This window comes from Lepisma saccharinum, chromosome 28 (assembly GCF_977018435.1).
Source record: "Lepisma saccharinum chromosome 28, izLepSacc3.1, whole genome shotgun sequence".
Lineage (NCBI taxonomy): Eukaryota > Metazoa > Arthropoda > Insecta > Zygentoma > Lepismatidae > Lepisma > Lepisma saccharinum.
Window position 1 is genome coordinate 10,499,379 of NC_139256.1, and position 12,554 is coordinate 10,511,932.

The 12,554-nt window shown below is 38.1% G+C and overlaps 2 protein-coding genes across 2 annotated transcripts in view; one reads left to right on the plus strand and one right to left on the minus strand.

Moving 5' to 3' along the window:
- Positions 1 to 12,554, minus strand: part of LOC145980755 (DNA repair protein XRCC1-like) — a 104,002-nt gene that overhangs the window by 22,482 nt on the left and 68,966 nt on the right. The gene's annotated exons all lie outside the window — the stretch shown is intronic.
- On the plus strand, positions 2,069 to 8,641 carry LOC145980793 (uncharacterized). Its single transcript, XM_083113880.1, has 2 exons — positions 2,069 to 2,122; positions 7,696 to 8,641. Exon 2 carries the CDS (start codon positions 7,859 to 7,861, stop codon positions 8,510 to 8,512), a length of 654 nt encoding a protein of 217 aa, XP_082970006.1. The 5' UTR covers positions 2,069 to 2,122; positions 7,696 to 7,858; the 3' UTR covers positions 8,513 to 8,641.

Genomic DNA, 12,554 nt, shown 5'->3' on the forward strand with positions numbered 1-12,554 from the left:
ACCTTGGATACGTGCTATTAACAATAATAGGGTTATAGAACACTCTCCGTCTTGTCTCGATAATTATTTCTCTCAGATTTATAAATTTATTATCTTCACATTATTCAAGATGCCAAAAATCTAATTTTATCTAGTGTAAATTGAAAAATTTCCTGAGAGGGGGTGGGCTCGAGCCACCTCATCCCCACCTTCGATACGTGCTATTAACAATAACAGGAGTATAAAACATTCTCCGTCTTGCCTCGATAATTATTTCTCTCCTTAAATTATTTTCACATTATTGAAGAAGCCAAAAACCTAATTTTATCTAATGTTAACTGAAAAATTTCCTGGGGAGAGGGTCGAGCCCCCTGTGCCCCATCTTGGATACGTGCTATTATCAATAACAGGGTTACGGAACATTCTCCGTCTTGCCTCGATAATTGTTTCTCTCCTTAAATTATTGTCACATTATTTTATTTCACACCACAATAAACAAAAAAAACTCATTTTATCTAGTGTAAACCCAAAACTTTCGGGGGGGCTCGAGCCCCCTAAGCCGCCCCCCCTGTATACATGCCTGTCCCTGACTTTTCCATAATTTCCAGAATGGTAGACACCCTGACAATTATAAAGCTCTACATCTGATTACATGACAAACATTTTAAATAAGACGTGTTGAATATATAAGACCGTCACCATCAGATGCTTGTATCTGTAGAATATTCAAAATGATTGAGAAAAATATATTAGTTTTAGAGTATATGCAAATAAATGCTTCAATTAAACAACAAATAACTTTTACTCTCTCTTGTACACACATACAAACTGATCTTAAAAGTACAGGAATTCTGATTTGGTTTTTGACTGATTGATTTCGTTTATTTTACTTTGCATTTCTGCCACGTTTTGCTAATCGCGAAGATGAGGATGAGTGATGATGTGATAAAATTGATGAAGGGACACTCACAAAGAACATCCATGCTGGGATTCGAACCCAGAACCCCTGGCATCGTACTGTGCTGTGCTAACCACTCTGCCACGGAGGCCAAACTAAATGCATGAGTTAAAGTTAAGAACCACTAGGGTATCAGCAGCTAACAGGCCTAGGCAAATAAGTTGATTACAACAGAACAAATCTCTTACATGTAATTAAAAGTAATTAGTTTCATATATCCAATGATGAAATTTGGCAAGGAGAGGTATGGCTTCATATATTCCTATCAGCCTCACCCCATTGACAGAATATACCAGATCTATCGGGGTCAATAACCAGGATTTGTTTGAAGGTGAGGCAGGAAAGATTCTAGCAGAGGATGGCAGGGCAGGCAAACTCAAATAGTACCTACTTGCTGGAATATATATTACTCTCAGTGCTTATTCAGAACTTCATGAACTGACACACTGACACAAACATTTGGAATGTTCCACTAATCTGTCTTTTGGAGTCAACAATGATTTGCATATGTATTTTCAAAATGTAAACATTTGTGAATGTTTTCATTTCATATTCAAATATTCTCGAAACATAATCGAACATATTATACACCTACAAGCCCCCCGTGGCAGATAGGGTTCACGGGATTGAATCCCAGGTTGGGCATGGATGATTGTGTGTCCATTCATCAATTTCATCACGTCATCACTCAGCCCCAGCTTCGCAAATTAGCCAAAAGTGGAGGCAAAGTAAAATAAAGCAAATAAAAAAAATATATTACACACCAAGCAAACACATTTCCAACTTGCTTTATCCATATGTGGGTACCTGGAGGAAACTCTAGGGGCTAAAGGTTGCCAGAGGCTACCTTTGACCGTGATCAAGAAAGTGCAGGACCCTAACTCCACACCCCCTATACACCTTCACGGCATGGTACAAAGCACAGGGGAGCAATTTTTTCATTTTTTTTAAATCCATACATCAATTTGTCTATGAATCAATCTATCATCTATGCACACTCTGCTTAAATAAGAAACCATTGTTGTTTTAATGTTGGGACAATTACTGATGCTGTCAACAATTTAATTCATTACAAGAGTATCACATAAGAACAGAATGAAACATGAATATGTGTGTGTGTGTGTTTCTATGGTAACATCTTTGCAAATGCAAGAGTTGGGTGTTTTCCTCACTGCTTTTTTTTCTGTATGTATTCAGTTGTAATATTAGAATCTTGAGGGTAACTTAGTACCAGTTCTTAAAAATAAATAATACCATATGTTTGCACGAAATAAATGTTGATACAATTATTAGATGTTGAATAAGTGTTATTGAAGAGTACAAAATAAGCTTGCATATTTGTATAATTAGTTTTATTCTAAATATATATTTGGTCTAGGAATTAATTTCTGCACCTGGACAAGAGATGGCGTAACGAGCGTATCGTCCCACAGTTCCGTGTAGCCACACATGCGTTGAAAACTCCTGTCAGCGCGCATCGTTCGTAGTATAGGGCAGTTGATTGACGCGTCAACAACAGCATTTTGTAGTCAACTGAACATGGCGCAGTTCGTGCCAGATAAAGTGTTTTTGCGGGGTGTTCTGCTTCATTACTTTAACATGCAGAAAAGTGCTACCGAAAGTCATCGTATTTTGGTGGAAGTGTATCGTGACCATGCGCTAGCTGAGCGAACGTGTCAGAAGTGGTTTGCACGGTTTAGAAGTGGTGATTTCGGCCTGGAAGACCAAGAGCGACCTGGACAGCCAAAAAAATTTGAAGACGAAGAATTGAGAGCATTGCTCGATCAGGATTCGTGTCAAACGCAGGAAGAACTTGCAGAAGCATTAGGCGTTGATCAAACAACAGTTTCCAAATGCCTCAAAGCCATGGGAATGATGCAAAAGATGTCACATTGGGTTCCACATGAATTGAAAGACAGAGACGTTGAAAGACGAAAAACCATTTGCGAATTGCTGCTTCAAAGACTGAAAAGAAAGGGGTTTTTGCATCGCATTGTTACTGGCGATGAAAAGTGGATCCATTACGAGAACCCGAAACGAAAAAAGGCCTGGGTGAAGCCAGGTGAACCAGGTCCATCACAAACGAAACGAGTTATTCACTGTGCAAAGGTTATGCTGTGCATATGGTGGGATATGAAAGGTGTGGTGTACTATGAGCTGCTGCAACCGGGTGAAACTATTAATGGAGATCGTTATCGGCGACAATTAATGCATTTGAAGCAAGCTCTGGCCAGGAAACGATCAGAATGGGAGAACAGACATGATAAACTTATTTTTCAACATGATAACGCTCGCCCACATGTCGCAAAACCGGTCAAAACCTATTTAGAAAATGTCGGATGGGAAGTTTTACCCCACCCGCCGTATTCACCAGATGTTGCTCCTTCGGACTACTACTTGTTCGATTGCATGAATAACGATTTGATTGGACAGCGGTTCACTTCTTCAGAAGATATCGAAAAATGGGTCTCTGACTGGATCACTTCAAAGGATGAGGACTTCTTTCGCCACGGAATCTGTAACTTGCCTGACAGATGGGCGAAAGTGATGGCTCGCGATGGACAATATTTTTCTTAAGGTATTTATGTATTTTGTGTTTGTACTACAGCTTCAATGTGTGCGTAACAACCGCACGAATTAATTCCTAGACCAAATATGTTAATTTGTTGTTCAAGAAAATAAGATTTTGCAATATGAAGTAACAAAAAAATACACCCAACTTGAATAGAAGGTTGAAATATTTTTTTTACAATTTTGAAGTAAGATTTCTGATGGTATTCATTTTTAATCTAGTGCCTTGAGGACATGTTTGGTGGAGAACTTTTTCAATGATTTTATAAACAAAGACGTAACAACTATAATGAACAAAGATGCATTTATGAATGCTTATTTTGTAACTTTGAATGCATTCTCGCCAGCCTCCATGGTGGAGTGGTTAGCACAGCATGCTATGATGCCAGAGATCCCCGAGTTTGAATTCCGGTCTTGCATGGGTGTTTGTGAGTGTCCCTTCATCAATTTCATTATATCGTCACTAGAGTTGGAAGTGGTCGGAAAAAAAACTGCTTTTTTGGAGACAAAAAACTGAGTTTTTTTCCACGGCTTTTTTAGTTGGGTTCTTTTTGGCTTTTCTCACAAAAGTGTCTCAAATCAATGAAAATACAGGAGTTGACACTATTTTTCCTGTTCCATGGTTTTCGTTTATCTCCCTACTGTAAAATAGACACTCATTTCAAAATATAAAATACAATTTACAATATGAAATTCGTAGATAGACAAACAGTGCTTCAAAAAAAACTGGCTTTTTTGAATGAGGGGTTTGTTCGAGTGTTATCTTCATTTTTCGGTAGGTTTATTAAATATATCTATGTAGTATAAACATATTCACATAACTAGAGTAGTTTTGTATATTTTTTTTAATAGAACCTAATAGTATGATATTTTATTTTTAATGTTTGAATTTGTTATACGAACATACATGAAACATGGCTTTCCAGTACATCATGTAAAATTTGGTTAAATGGCCACTAAACATGGACACAGAGCAACTAGTGATGTATTTTAGCTGCTTGTTGCAGTGGTTCTCAACCTTTGTGAGGCAACAACCCAGTAAATTTATTTCTTACAATGCCCAGATCCCAACTATTTTACTAATAAATACATTTCTCGACTTGAAAGTTTATATGGAAATTAATATGCACCCTCAATTAATGTTAATATATCAACTATAGCATAATCATAGTTCAATTATGTATAAAATTAGATTTAAATTAGTCATCAACCCCCGAGTGCAATGGATCTTTTGCAGCCAGGCGGTTGAAAAATACTGGCCCTAACACTGGCCACAAATGGAAAAAAAAAATCTACTAATGAAATCTGGACCGAACCTACAGTTTAAAATGAAATTCAAAGCACTCTGTCTCCACTGAGGATTGAACCTCTGCACCCCTTCTCATTACAAGGCCACAGCATTACTTTATTCCACTCCAGAGGCCCATTCATGATTATAAACGGAATCTTCTATCAAAAAGCTGGCCTTTTCCAACAGTAGTACTTGCAATTTGTTCTCCGTGATTTACAGCCTAAATTAAATCTTAATCTCTGATGAAGTAGTTAAAAATCTTGTAAAGTATAGAGAACATTCATACCGAAGCAACACATGGCAGTGGGGATTGTCACATTGAATTGACAAGCAGCATGGGCTCCTTCAGTCTGTAAGCAAGCATCCACCATGAATGCACAAACAACACCGAGGTGACATGATGTGCTCTATTGAAGGAGCTTTCAGACTGAAGTACAGATGACAAGCGACACAGTCTCCTTCAGTAAAGCAAAACATTCACCGTGCATGCAACAGCAGAAGCAGCACGATGCACGCCATTGAGAAAGCAGTATAGTCCGAGCAACATGCAAGTGACATGTTTAGCTTCATATCACACTTTGGTTCAAAAGGTTCCATTACTGATGGTCTGCTTCCAAGTGACCTGAAAGTTTCCTTAGAAAACATTACAGCCCAAGTCACAAGCGACACTTGCAGCTTATGTTGCTTCAGTTCGAAAGGTTGCATTTACTTCTAAGGGTTGGTTTCCAAGAGTCGCGTGTCACATCCATCTCAAAGCTCTGCCAAACAGGTTATATACACACATTCGCATAATAAGTATACTTCTGCATACTGTTGTGAACAGTAAAGATTTTTAATTGTCTCGAAACATCGATTATTTTCTTATTAACATTTCTCATATTTTATGACATCAACATTTAAATTGAGATACAAATGTAAAAGCTTGTTTTAAGTCCTTTTCATGGTCAGATGTGCTCATCAGGACTACACGTTTAGTTTTAACCCTAGCTTACCCATGCTGTGCAAGAAACTTACATACTTACGGCTCACAGGCCCACACATTTTTCTTAATCACTAAAATTCAAGAAACGATTTTATTATTAAATCACTGCTTTCTTAGCTGTTGTATATGTGGAGTTATTTATTATTTATAATAATTACAAAAATTACTATCATTAATAAAAAGTAAAAACCAATTATTGCATGAGTGTGTCACATATATTTTATCATTCACTAAAACTCACAAAATCCATTATAATGGTTTATTTATGCTTTTGTGTTTGTAAAAGTGCAGTTGTTTACTAAATATAATATTTACCATCATTACTAACCAATTGTACACTGTGAATGGCATGAGTGTCTCGAATGAGATGCATTCTAAGATGGCACCTCATATGCCCAGCAAGTGCATTTTGCCTCCAAATTACATTGCATTTGTTTTTATGAACAAAAGTAATAGATAAATATTGGGAACATCCTAGGGAACACTATAATTTATTTTCAACAGTTGAAAAATCTAAAAAATAGAGGTGGTGGGTCTGCAAGCCACCCACCCCACCCCACAGCTCGGTAAGGTAAGGTTAAAATTGAATTTGAACCATTACGCAATATGTGTCCACTGGGATTGGCCAATATCTGCCTCTTGAATGGCGATGTATCAGTATATGCCAAAACCAGTGGTATCGGCATCAGAAAGTATTGTTTGGAATTCAACAACCGATATCAGCTGATACGTTTCCGGCATATTGATTGGTCTTTCACAGGCTGCGCAAAAATGCCACGTGGCATTTTTGTGGAGTGTAATTATCCTGGAAGTTATGCAAAATTCAAACCTTATTTCTATTTTGCACGAAAAACTATATTTTGTGATTGCATAATATCTATTTTAATATCCTGATATAATTCTTGAATATTCTGAAGCAAATTTCTTGGTTAATTGATGCATATAATTGAAGAAGAATATTTACACAAGAAAATTGATCAATATTTTGAACAACGTTTAATTATTGTAATTTCCAAAAAAATAAAATTGAATCTGAACCATTACGCAATATGTGTCCACTGGGATTGGCCAATATCTGCCTCTTGACTACTACATCATGTACATTTTTTAGCTAGTTGTAAAATATGTCACTACAAACCTGTAAACTCATAACAGTAACTTCAAGTGAAATAGGTTAGCTGCAATTGGTAAAGAGCCAGAAAGGCCACAATTTCCATTTTTTTTTTTAAAAAAATGGCTTTTTATTGAAAAAAAAAAAAAACATCCATTCAAAACAGCCAGCTCTAATCATCACCCAACATCATCTTCACAATTATTCCAAAGTCACAGAAAAGCAAAGTAAAATAAACCAAAATCAACCAATCAGAAGGGACAGTCGCAAACAAACACCCAGGCCCCAAGCCAGAACTCGAACCTGCCACCCTCCATAGCAGAATGATTATTATAGCACCTTGCACTACGATGCCAGAGACCTTGTGTTCGAATGCCAGCATGGACATCCTTAGTGAGTGTCCTTCATCAGCTTCATCATACCATCACTCACCCTGATCTTCGAGATTAGCCAAAGTGGCAGAAAAGTTAAGTAAAATAAACCAAATCAATCAATCATTTTGACTTGGAATCTTCATTAGTGAGACCTAAGGTGGCTCATTCGTAGTTCCCAATTTCCTCATGATGGTGGGTGGCCACTGGTCCTACACACTGGCTGAAATTTCAGGAGAAGTTCTTACGCTTCCTCCCAAGATACTCAAACCAATGCGTGCATCCCATAGCTTGAGCCCAAAGCCTGCTGCTTTAATCTATATGACCACAGTGCAGGACAAGCAATGCGATTAAGTTGTGGACTTAGTTGATATGACAAACTAGAAATTCTAGGCAGTTTTCCTCTCTAACCAATTTCATTTCCTGTTTCAGTATTTGATTATCAAAGTACAAAGTGGTGTTGCAAATTGTTAGTTTGTCACCATACAATACCATAAATTTAAAATACAAGAGGTAAACCCACAGTAGAAGTAATATCTGGCCGCAAATCCTCAGTCAGTGTTACTGAATCTCACTGTAAGTAGCTCATACAAAAATGGATGTAGGCGGTGATCCATCCATACTTCTTCCACCGAGTATAGCTGCATCAGCTGTTGTGGTGACTGCAGCAGGGACAGCATCATTATCAACACTACTAACAACAACAGCACCATCCTCACAAGCAGAAGGAACATCAACAACGACGCTGCTTTCTGAAGTGAAAATGACATCTCAAGTAGAAGAGCAGAAATCCACTCTACAACCAGTTGCACATGCTATTGAGGAACCAATACCAGCACAATCTGCACGGAAATCTACTCTACGACCAGTTCCACATGCTACTGAGGAAAAAATGCGAGCACAATCTGCACGGAAATCTACTCTACGATTTGCACATCTTACTGAGGAAACAATGCCAGCACAATCTGCACGGAAATCTACTCTACAACCAGTTTCACATGCTACTGAGGAAACAATGCCATCACAATCTGAACGGAAATCTACTCTACAACCAGTTGCACATGCTACTGAGGAAACAATGCCAGCAGCACAATCTGCACGGAAATCTACTCTACAAGAAGTTGAACATGCTACTGAGGAAACAATGCCAGCACAAGTTGATGCTGAAAATACCGCAGGGCTGCTACAAAAAGCACATTCTTTACAATTTAATGCAGAACCAGTGGTTGAGGACCCATCACCTGAATAAACTGATGTACCAGCACTAGGCATGGAATATGGAGATGGACGAGGATAATGAGAAATTAGAAGAGGCATAAAATACATAAATGAAAAATCCTGTGTTCGTGTACTGTTTGGATTAGTAATGTGCAATGAAAATCAGGAATAAATGCATCTGTATGTACGAGAACTTCTCTGATATTCATCTCCATACTTCTGTTTTCATTTTTGAAAGTCCACATCCAGTGTGTCCAGCAGCAAATGTGAAAAAAGAGAAAGAGAGAAAACTTTGTTTCTTTTAACAAAATGAAACAACTTTCATTCTACCTGTCATCAAAGACATTAATATAAAAAATTAGGGATGGGAGAGATTAATCGGTACTCTATTGGTATTGGCTGATATAGATGTATCAGTAAAATTACAGATAATTTTACTGATCCGATATATCTATAAAAATCTTACAATTTAGTGCAACATTGTGCCATTTTGTTAACATTTTTATGGGTATAAAATAAACTAGGGCTGAGCCGATGCCGATGTATGGTATCGGCATCAGAAAGTATTGGTTGGAATTCATCAACCAATACCAGCCGATACTTTTCCGGCATATTGATTGGTCTTTCACAGGCTGCTCAAAAATGCTGTGAGACATTTTTGAGGAGTGTAATTATCCTGGAAGTTATGCAAAATTCAAACTATACTTTTTGATTGCATAATATCTATTTTAATATTCTAATATATAGAGCCCGGAAGTTCAGGCATTTATTTTCCTTAAAATAGGCAGGCAAAAAGGCATTTATAATGTGGAAAATAGGCACTAAAAATGGGAAAAAAGGCAAAATAAACTGAAAAAGGCACATTTGAAAGTCACTTACTTTTATCTATAATTTCTGGCAAAATGTTAATGAAGCATACATAAAACAAGCAAATGTAGCTGGACTCATTTCGATAACAGCATTTTCACCTTTTAGAATATCACAAATTGTTTTCAATTGTTTCAAGTCATCATTTGCACTCACTACCCATTTGCACTTTTCCACAACAGCTGACCCCTTTTCTCCTGACACTTCCATCATCTGCTGCATAGATTCCTCGAAGATTTTCATGGATGCTACAAGAGTCTCACCTCTTTTTTCTAGCTTTGTAATTGTCTCTGGCAATGCACCATAATGTGCAAAAATAAACGACAGTTCATTCTTCAGTTCTGAATAGCACAGGAGTTTTTTCACTTCACGAATTGAAGCCGCTTCATTTTCTGGAAGAGCATCGATCACCTCACTGATTTTTTCAAGGTGGTTAGCATAATATATAGCTGCTGATATCAAGGTTCCCCATCTCGTCAAGACTGGTTGCGGAGGTAAACTAAGCTCAGGTGCAACTTCCTGAAATATTCGGGTTCGAGAGGGAGATTTCAGAAATATCTTCTTTGTGTTCGAAATCAACCTGTCCACTTCTGGGTGCAACACTCTAACTTTTTCGGTGATTCTGTGCATTGCGTGGGCTACACATGTGATATGAAGCATGTTCGGGAAGAGAATTTTCAATGCTATGGCAGCCTTCTTTATATAGGGAGCTGCATCACTGATAAAAAGTAACATGTCATCATGATGTACACCATCTGGCCAGAGCAGAAGTAGGGAATTTGAGAATAACTGAGCTATTGACGAACCACTGGCTCTCTCTAGTTGTTCTGACGTGAGAAGAAATTACGAGGGTTCTCCGCATGTTGGTTCCATAGTTCATATGATGACGTTGGCTATCCAGCGTCCCATAGCGTCAGTACTTTCATCTGTTTAAATCCAAACCTTCTTTCCACCAACTTCAGCACGAATTCTTTGCAGAGCTTCTTCGTAGCAGATGCTTAAATATGTTTTCCGCAGCGTAGATTCCGACGGCACCGTTTCTTTAGTGTATTTCTCCAGGAATTTCCTCAGTGACTTGTTTTCCACTTTCCAGAAAGGTATCCCTGCTTCCATGAAAGCTTTGCACAGTTCAAGAGAAAACTGACATTGCCTGTTGGATGAAGTGCCCACTGTTGAAATTAGGGATATCTTCTTCTGTCCAACCTTTTTGGCAACTGCAGATTTATGTTTTACTGTTGACACATGCTGAGATATAAAGTATTTTTTCTCATGGTTGAATGTTTTTTCACATATCTTGCAGAGAAGAATAGTACCATCTGTCAAAAATGTGCTTTCACCAAATTCATGCACGTAACCATGTAACTTACCACTTAATAGCACACTAAATTTCGGCATGATGACAACTACACGATCCTTTCCTTCCAAAGTGCAGAACTAAACTAAAGATAGAGAACTTGATTTTGGAATCCATGCAAAGGCCCTTGGGCATTAGTGCTGTTTCTTGTCAATAACCTCCTGACACGGACGCTGGACGTGATGACGTAATTGTGCAGGTGTTCTGCAACAGGTTTTCAGCAGTCAATCATTCACAAGGACATGTTAACGGAAAGGCAATATCTTAACTCAGCATGAAATACTATTTTCTTTAAACACACTTTCCTCCTTCCATACGTGAGTTCAATATTACTTAAATAAGGCGAAAATTATTCACATAATAAACGGAAGAAAAATAAATGCCAACAACGTTTTTTGGGAGAAAAATAATTTATTTACACATTTTTTTTAAAAAAAATGTTCAAATTTCATTTGAAAAAGGCAAAAAGGGCATTATAATTAAAAATAGGCAGTGGGGTCCCAAATAGGCAAAATAGGCAAAATGAAAAGGCTTCTAAAACATTCGAAACAACATAAAAAACGTATATCTGAAAAATTAAAACTCCGGAAAGTAAAGATACAAACCAAAAATAAGATATAAAAGAAATGTATTGCTCTCAACTAAAGTTACACTTGATACACTGATACAGAGGCTATGTCTCCACATAAGTGCCACCATTGTTCAAACATTTGTTCAGACGCGGAACAAGTTTTTGTATCCCTGAATCGTAGAAATCCGCCGCCTGCATCTGGAACCAAGTTGTGACTTCTTCCCTGACTTTATGGTCGTCGGCAAAGTGTTTTCCACCAAGATTTTTCTTGAGGTACAGGAACAGGTGGTAATTACTGGGTGCAAGGTTGGCGCTGTATGGCAGATGGTGAAGGACCTCCCATTGAAACTGTGCAAGCAGATCCTTGGTGACATTCGCTGCATAGGGGCGGGCGTTGTCATGAATAAAGCGGATTCCACTTGACAACATGCCTCTCCGTTTGTTTTGAATTGCACATCGAAGATGTTTCACAGTCTGGCAGTGGGTTTCAGCATTAATCTTTCTTCCAGGCGGCATGAATTCCACCAGCAGGATGCCGTAGCCATCCCAGAAAACTGTTGCCATCATCTTGCGGGTTGAAATTGACGTTTTGAATTTTTTGGCTTTTGGAGAATGGGTATGGCGCCACTGCAGTGACTGCTGCACGTCGACCTTCTCCGAAGGCACGGCACCATTTCACCACATTTTGACGATTCATTACGTTCCCGTACACAGTCACAATTTCTAGGTGGATATCCGATGGACGCTTTCCTTGTGCCTGCAAAAACCTGATCACGTCGCGCACTTCGCACTTGGCGGGATTCGGTATCGCCGCTGCCATTTCCAACGTGTGTTCCTCGCACAAGACTCAGCGCAGCACTGACGACTCACTCCTAATCCTCGTTGTATGGATCACGGTTACTGCCAGTGTTACCAACTTTGGTACACATTTTTTCCCTAACGTGCAAATGTGTTTGTATCTTTACTTTCCGGACAAGCCTCGTATATGCAGTAGATAAAAAAAAAAAGGCATCTTGCCAAACTTCCAGGCTCTACTAATATAATTCTTGAATATTCTGAAGCAAATTTCTTGGTTAATTGATGCATATAATCGGAGAAGAATATTCACACAAGAATTTTGATCAATATTTTGAACAACGTTTAATTATTATAATTTCCAAGTATCAGTATCGGTGGGAATCGGCATCGATATCTGTTCAACTCTAGTATAAACATATCATCCCCATCCTGTACTTTATTTTAAGTTAATGTCTAAATATAAAAACTTACTTCACCTGGTAA